At 41.7% G+C, this 8,952-nt stretch overlaps 1 protein-coding gene across 1 annotated transcript in view; it reads left to right on the top strand.

Moving 5' to 3' along the window:
* Nucleotides 1–2,538: 2,538 nt before the first annotated feature.
* The window catches only part of baz1a (bromodomain adjacent to zinc finger domain, 1A), a 73,681-nt gene continuing 67,267 nt past the window's right edge, over nt 2,539–8,952 (top strand). Inside the window, exons 1-3 of the mRNA XM_034159827.1 lie at nt 2,539–2,678; nt 2,902–3,077; nt 7,119–7,188. Coding sequence (XP_034015718.1) covers nt 2,935–3,077; nt 7,119–7,188 — 213 coding nt within the window. The 5' untranslated portion in view covers nt 2,539–2,678; nt 2,902–2,934. The remainder of the gene's footprint in view (nt 2,679–2,901; nt 3,078–7,118; nt 7,189–8,952) is intronic.

Below are 8,952 nucleotides of genomic sequence, written 5' to 3'. Positions count from 1 at the left end.
CGTTACAGTGAGGGGAGCCAACATATGTCTGATGTGGTTACAGTGAGGGAATCCACCATGACACATCTGATGGGGTTACAGTGAGGGGTGCCACCAAGACAACATGACATCTAATGGGGTTACAGTGAGGGAAGCCACCAAGACAACCATGACACATCTGATGGGGTTACAGTGAGGGGACCCACCAAGACAACGTGACACCTCTGATGGGGTTCCAGTGAGGGCAGCCACCAAGACAACATGACACTTCTGATGGGGTTACAGTAAGGGAAGCCACAAGACAACATGACACATTTGATGGGGTTACAGTGAGGGAAGCCACGAAGACAACATGACACACCTGATGGGGCTACAGTGAGGGGAACCACCAAGACAACATGACACCTCTGATGGAGTTACAGTGAGGGGAGCCACCAAAACAACCATAACACATTTGATGGTGTTACAGTGAGGGGAGCCACCAGGCCAACATATGTCTGATGTGGTTACAGTGAGGGAATCCACCATGACACATCTGATGGGGGTACAGTGAGGGGTGCCACCAAGACAACATGACATCTAATCGGGTAACAGTGAGGGAAGCCACCAAGACAACCATGACACATCTGATGAGGTTACAGTGAGGGGACCCACCAAGACAACATGACACCTCTGATAAGGTTACAGTGAGGGAAGCCACCAAGACAACATGACACATCTAATGGGGTTACAGTAAGGGAAGCCACAAGACAATAATACATCTGATGGGGGTACAGTGAGGGAAGCCACCAAGACAACATGACACATCTGATGGGGTTACAGTGAGGGGACCCACCAAGACAACACAACACCTCTGATGGGTTACAGTGAGGGAAGCCACCAAGACAACACGACACATCTGATGGTGTTACAGTAAGGGAAGCCACAAGACAACAACACATCTGATGGGGTTACAGTAAGGGAAGCTACCAAGACAACATGACACATCTAATGGAGTTACAGTGAGGGAAGCCACCGAGACAACCACAACACATTTGATGGGGTTACAGTGAGGGAAGACAACATGACATCTGATGGGATTACAGTGAGGGGAACCACCAAAACAACAATGACACCTCTGATGGGGTTACAGTGAGGGGAGCCACTAAGACCCATGACACCTCTGATGGGGTTACAGTGAGGGAAGCCACCAAGACAACGATATATCTGATGGGGTTAGAGTGAGGGAAGCCATCAGGACAACATGACACCTCTGATGAGGTTACAGCCTGATAGACTAAAAACATTCAGCACAGTCAGTCCTAATAACAACAACAAAACAGGCACTTTGGGTTCAGATCCCAACACAGGATCTACTCAAGGACCCACTGGAAGTAATCCACGTACCTGGAGGGGTATGTGCACCTCACGTTGAGAAACACAAAATAAAAAAAATAACAGTATAGCAAGTAGCCATTGGGGGGCACTATCTGATCTTTATGTTGGTTGTAATGTGGGGGAATCCGCTCACAGCCACAGCGACAAGTGAAGACGCGCGTAAATTCTGAAAAACCAACTGAAGAGGACACATTAGGAGCGTTAAACTCCGCCCACTTACTGTGTTGCGTTCACATGAGCCACCCCAGCTCGGAAAAATACTCTTCCTCTGGTACTTAGAGCATATACAGTAAATGAAAAGTAAACATTTTAAGAGATAGATAAACTATATATATATATCAAATATTAGTAATTTCATTGCTTCGTGTCTAGAATTTACTCAATGACAGTTGGTATATATTGTGTTATGAGGCAGTTATACATTTTTTAAAAATTATTCCTCCTTTGTTTGTTTGTTATATCACTCAAGTGGTAGTGGTCTTTCCTGGAACATTCAGCATTAAACGTGTGCTGAAAACCAAGATGTGGATCCATATGTTGTGGCAACCCCAAGCACAAAGAGGAGCAGATAAAAGAAATATGATGACAGGGTGAGAATGAGACACCCTGAAGATACTAAAGGCGGAAAAAAGTAGAGGAATACCATTTCCAGAGTTAATCTGGTAGGAAATAGGCTGTTGTATTGGCAAAATAAAATTGTTGTAATGACAAAATGTGTAAAACTCGAGGTACACAGTAGATTCTAAAAAAAACAAAAACATAACGCCGTTCAACTAACTAACGAAGTAACTAACCATATTAAAGTTATCTTGTAGTAAAAATCACTGAAAACAGGCTACTGGTTCCTAAATCAGACTGTGTGAGATCACAAAGTGCAGGCTGAGCAGAAGAAAACTTAGATTATTATGAAATAAGTACAATTGATGGTTCACCAGATGTTTCATTTTAAATTTAATGAGGACAAGTTTTCTATCTCTGACCAGTTTTTATGTTGCTTACCATTTTTATATTTCTTCTGGACAAATTATGTGTGAGAAGTCTCCTTGCAACATCCGTTTTTTTCTTGCTTTCTTTTCGGGTCAGTTGTGTGTGTGTGCGTGTGTTGTTGTTGTTGGTAATGCACTAACGGGTTTGGCTGAGCACAGGAAACGCTGAAATTTACCAGCTTTGAATCAGTCCATGAAGTGGACGAAAACTTGGTCAACAAAGCGCCAGTGAGTGAGTAATCTGCTGTTATCTACCGCGGCTTAGCGTCTTGTCGTGTATCGATAAAATACCGGTTTAAACGGCGCCCTGTCCTCCTGAACAGTCTCTCGGTAAATGTAAACTTTGTTTGTGGTCTTTTTGAGTGAGTGAGAAGTGTGAGTGTCGGTCCAGATAAAAAAGCGAACAGCATATTTCCATGCGGGCAGATTAACATCGTGTCTAACAAAAGAGCTGTAATGGTGCCGTGTTTTCTAACCATTGTTGACTTAAACTTGTGTCGTTTTGCTCTGTGAGTGATAAACAGCCTTTGTTACAGACTTTTCCTACCTTTTTTCAAAGTGTGGCCGGTGGAAGGAGAAGTTGGGAGCCGAGATGCCGCTTCTCCACAGGCGAGCCTTCAGCCAGCAGAAGCCTCCGGCTGATCTGAGACCAGATGAGGAGGTCTTCCTGTGTAAAATCACTCATGAAATCTTCCGGACGTACGAGTACGTAACCCGAGTGGTGGCTGATCTCTGGTCAGTTTGTGTATTGATTGACAGGCGGCCAAAGTTCTACATAATATAAACAAAACAAGTGTTGTGTTTTGGTTTGTTTTTTTGAATGAAAATTACATTATCTTTGCACATAACCGAACGAAAGTAGCTTCTACTGTGTTTTAAGCACGGTGGAAGGAGCGTACTGTAGTTTGTGGGACAGCTTAGCTCACTTGGCTAACTGTTAGCTAGCTGTCACTCAGCTAGCTTTAGCCGGTAGCTAAGTGAGAGAAGGCCCGCTTTTCCCAAGTTGCTCAGTAAGTTGAAGATTGGTGCTACCAACTGTAATAGTGTGCAAAGTTTGACAGCTTCAAGATTCAAGTGCGTTTTTGTCATGAATTCTGGGTCATTGGGCAGCACGGTGGGTTAGTGGTTAGCACTGTTGCCTCACAGCAAGCAGGTCATGGGTTCGATTCCCACCTGTGGGCTTTCTATGTGGACTCTGCATAGTTCACGTGGGTTCCCTCTGGGTGGTCTGGTTCCTCCCACATCTAAAGACATGCAGGTTGGGTGGATTGGAAACTTTATAATTGTCCAGGTCTCCCATGCGAAAGAGGTCTCAATCTCAATGGGACTAACCTGGTTAAATGTAATTAATTACAACCCCCCCCCCAATTTTATTTCTACAAACGAACCAGAGACCCGGTAGTTTGGATCAATACTCCTGTAACGCCTTTGTACAAGAAGAAACTCTGGTTCAGAAACTGGTGGCCTGAAGGTTGGAGGAGCAGGTTCATGTTCAGAAGGAGTTCTCTATCTGGTGTAAGTTAATCTTGTTTTCTTCATCTGTCTTGTTCCAGAACTGGACAGCCTTATTTATTTATTTTTTTATTCATTAAATTTCTGCTGCAAGTCCAGGTCACAGTGACAGTAGACCAAGCAGCTCATCCCACACGTACCTTTCTTCAGGCAAATCCTGTAACTTTTCTTTGGGGGGGATCCCAAGGTGTTCCCAAGCCAGCTGGGAAGTGTAACCCACATCATCTCCAACAAGCAGAAATGCGACTCTGAGGTCACCAAACTGGACACCCTCTGGTCAGTGGTGGGCACAGTTCCACTAAACACTAATTATTGAAGATAATGTTTTCATTATCGGATTAGCTTTTCAGATAACTTTGAAAACCGTCGTCAGACTAATTATCTTCCGATACGTTTTGGTCCGATAATTTTTAGACCACTAACGTATTTTTGCAGATGTAGTAAATAAAGCTGAATAGTTACAAACATCTATGAAATCTAAAATCAGTTGAGTACCTACCCGTTAAATCTTTTATAGTAGATGCGCAGTTCTATCCTCCATAAAGAGAGGAGAGCTGGTTCTAGAAGGAACTGCCTTATCCTCTGCAGGCAAAGGAGAAGTGGTCACAAAAAAGAAAAAAGCTCATTTCTTTTGACCCCATACTGATACGCTGGCAATATCACCCAAGTCATCTAGATGCATACAGTTTTAACTTATGGTTAAAATTTTAACCAAACTAATTTCGGACAAGTTATTTAAATTAACGTCACGTCTGAAATTTTATAAAGTGAAGATATCAGATATATGTTTTAATTTTAAAGTAATGTACTAATTTTGAAGGTTTTAGTGTGGACATGGTGTGTCCAGGTGCATTATGGGTAATCTCAGTACAGTCACGACAGAAGAAAAGCATTTGAGACGCTCTGGTCAGGCTCCACATGGACAACAACATTAAACTCTTTGTATATTGTGCCTAAAACTCTCGTGAATATATTCTCTGGGTTTATAGACGTTTTTATTGTGTTTTATGTAAAAATGCCAGAAGCAGCTCAGGTCGCTTCTCCATTATTTTCAGTTGGAATCATAGCATTCAATTCCTGTTTGGTATTAGAGTCCCGCTTATGTCAAACATTGTCTGTCGTCTTTGTTCCAGAGTAATATATATAAGATGTCTGAAATTCAGTTTGCATTTATTCAATTATGCACATCTTAAACGTAGCAGACACGGATTATCTGGAATTTTGTTTGGGCAAGTTTTCACGGTTTCTGCTGCCATCTACTGGCCAGTAGTGTTCATGGCAGTATTCGCCCTAGTACTGAGCGTCCAGTAGTTGGCAGTGTTCTATTTATTTTGACACCGGTTATAGCAGACGGTTATCTGATTACAACTTGGCTTTTTTTTTTTTTTTTTTTTAAACTAAAAAAAATGGTGTATTTTACAAAAGCAGATTTATCTGTAAACACCAGCAGACGACACACCTCACATTAACATGTTGGTTTTTACATAGAATGAATGAGTCAACCAATCAGTATTAGTGGAGGCACATTTTACCCAGAATCCTTTGCCATCTGTCTGTGTTTGTTACAAAAATTCAGAATTAGTGTATTATTTAAAATTAAAAGATATGTTATATTTTAAGTTTGTACAAATGACAGAATTGACATTAATGGAGTTATTCTATCAGTATTAATTTTATTTATAAACCAAACCATAAGTCAGCATTGCTTTTATTTTCCAAGACCTCCGCCTGACGGTGACACTGTTATTGAGTAGAGAGTTGAGCTTAGCTGCTCCTCAACTGCTTCACTGCTGGAAGCCATGTAGTAAATAGGAGCTTCCAGCAGGGGGCAGGATACACAAAGACAGAAGTGCTGACTCATTGTTTGAGTCTGTAGTCACCTTTGATGCTACCAGAAGCAATTGTCATGTTAAAACTCAAAATCAGCTTGTTGGTAGTTGCAAGTGTACTGGAGACAACACTGGAAGTTATCGGTTACCTGTAACGTCCGATAAATTTTTGGGTGGTTTATTGGTTTAACTTTATAAAAGATAACTCTACAGTTAGCTCATTATCTGTTATCAAAGCAAAATTTTGGGGTTAGCTGTGCCCACTACTGCCTCTGGTCCCTGACTGCACTTTGATGTTGTTCCAGAACTGAGCAGCCTTATTTATTTATTTTAAAGATGATTCCTGACATGTCTTAATCTTGCCTTTTTGTTCTTGAGTGTTACAAATGGTTTGCATCTTATTGTAAACCCTCTATAGTAGTGGTAGGCAGTACACCAGTATTATAGGACCATCTCACACGGAAGGCGTATTTGGCTTTTCGAGACGTGTAGAACTCACCACCCAACTTGCTACTGTATGCCACAAATGCATCACACGGTTGCTGGGACTTGCCTGGGTTTGACGAATGTTTTGAACATGTCCAAAACACTCGCTGCTCAGCTCCACTCGATGCCTTGTCTCCCCTTAAACATCGTGAAGTCTCCACATGCACACCACGTTGTTCAGAAACTCCAAAATCAGTGATAAAATAGAAGAAAGCTGGCAAAGTTGCTAAGGCCTGGTTCACACGGCAGGATAATTAGGCTGATATCGGACCTGATCTTCCCCTTCCGACAATCTTAAGGACGCCCCGACAATCGTGATGACGCTAAAGATAATCTTCTCATATTCCTCCCGCGTGTGGTGTGTTCAGAGCGCTCTGATCTGCTCGGATGGGCGTCAGGAGCGCTCCGATCGCAAATCGGGGATATTCAACATGTTGGATTTGTTTGGCCCGATATCGCAGCGTGTGTGGTGTCCTCCGACCACAAATGAGCACAGCCTGCTGAATGTGACGTGCAGCCAATCAGAAAGTGAGGTGATGGACGTACGGAGCGGAAAATAAAATCAAAACAGCTCTGACTTACCAGAAAGTCCGGTGGTCGTGCTGTCTCCACTCCTTTAAAGAACGCCTTTTCTTTTTCTTTTTGTATCGTTTTTCCCTCTGTTGTAAATAGTCCACAAAGTACCTCCGTTTGTTTACTCTGAAGTCACGTTTAATCTCGAGAGATTTTGCGAGATTTCCTGTCTGAACTGTAAATGTTCGTGTGTGAAATCTGTTCGTTTGTGGTGGTGTTGTTATTACCGTGTGGCTGCACACCACACACTATACGACCAAACCTGTTAGATCCATGATTTTTTTTTTATCTTCACATGTGTGGTCTCTCAGGTTTTGGAAACCTGCAGATAAATTTAAAATCCTGTCGTGTGAACCAGGCTTTAAACACCGGCCAGGAAGCAGCAGACGAAGATGCGCTACTTTAAATGCCTCCAGATGCCGTGCACATGCAGCACCCACGTGGCGGTGAGTCCAGTGGGTGTGCCATGGCTATCACTAACACACCACAGACGTCTTCTGAGTGAGAGGGGCAACATTTGTCTTCGGTGTGATTGTGCGCCACAGTGTGGATTGCACAATGTTACCAGCACTGAGAAATCAGACCATTGATAACCCACACCAGGCCAGAAATATTTTTTAATGACTGCAGTGAAAAATAATGCAGATAAAAGAATGAAAATTAACACCAAATATTCATTCAGAAATCATTTTGGCACCTCCACAGCTTGGATCAGCACCAGCGTTCTGGTGAGTTCCAGAGTGTGAGTTGGTACACCCGGCAAATACTGTTTTTATAAATGTAACTGCCTATAAAATTAATTTTTTCACACAAAGACACAACTTAATAGTTATGGAAATGTTGTTAAACTGAGATTGTGTTGTGTGAAAGAAGCACAGCTGTGGATTTGAAACAGAAAACCTTTTAAAAAAATTAATTTGTGAAGTTTATTCATTCAGATTTTAACTTTGAAGGAGCAGATTTGAAAATGAAAATATTCCAGGTTAAACACTGACTCGTATAAGATAATTATTAAAGGGGTAATGTTGTGCAAAACCAGTTGTGTAGGGTGACGATATTTTGATTACTGAAAACCAAGACACTTGGCCCGGCAATGAGATGCTCAAAGATGGAAAAACAATGAAATCCGGGACATTTTCATTGCTTTGTTTAAAAAAAAAAAAAAAAAAAAAAAAAAAAAAAAAAAAAAAACCAGGACAGGAGGTCAACACAGGACATGTCCTGGTCAAACAGGATGTTTGGTCGCCCCACAGTTGTGAATCTGCCTTTTTTAGGGTTTCGTGTGTTTTTGAAGTTTAATGTTAAATGTCTCCGAAGTAAGCAGGCTTACTTGTAGTTCCTAGGGTTTGTAAGAGTAGAATGGGAGGCAGAGCCTTCAGCTTTCAGGCTCTTGTGGAACCAGCTCCCAATTCGGATCAGGGAGACAGACACCCTCTCTACTTTTAAGATTAGGCTTAAAACTTTCCTTTTTGCTAAAGCTTATAGTTAGGGCTGGTTCAGGTGAACCTGAACCATCCCTTAGTTATGCTGCTATAGACTTAGACTGCTGGGGGGTTCCCATGATGCACTGAGTGTTTCTTTCTCTTTTTGCTCTGTATGCACCACTCTGCATTTAATCATTAGTGATTGATCTCTGCTCCCCTCCACAGCATGTCTTTTTCCTGGTTCTCTCCCTCAGCCCCAACCAGTCCCAGCAGAAGACTGCCCCTCCCTGAGCCTGGTTCTGCTGGAGGTTTCTTTCTGTTAAAAGGGAGTTTTTCCTTCCCACTGTCGCCAAGTGCTTGCTCACAGGGGGTCGTTTTGACCGTTGGGGTTTTTACGTAATTATTGTATGGCCTTGCCTTACAATATAAGGCGCCTTGGGGCAACTGTTTGTTGTGATTTGGCGCTATATAAATAAAATTGATTGATTGATTGATTGAAGTCCCACATTCTGAGTGTCTTCACAGATATTCTTCTACCTTAAATGTAATTTCAACCAGCCACGGCTTGTTTGAGACCTATGTGCCATATATAACAGAAACATCCTCTAAATGCTGTAATTTGGCCTAAGATTATTAGTCAAGTCCCTCCCACCCCCACAGTATATATATATATATATATATATGTATATATATATATGTGTATATATATGTGTATATGTGTATATATATGTATATATATGTATATGTATATATGTATGTATATATATATGTATGTATATAGATGTA

This window comes from Thalassophryne amazonica, chromosome 19 (genome assembly GCF_902500255.1).
Source record: "Thalassophryne amazonica chromosome 19, fThaAma1.1, whole genome shotgun sequence".
NCBI lineage: Eukaryota > Metazoa > Chordata > Actinopteri > Batrachoidiformes > Batrachoididae > Thalassophryne > Thalassophryne amazonica.
The sequence above is the reverse complement of the archived record's forward strand: the minus strand, read 5'-3'. Positions and strand labels throughout refer to the sequence as shown.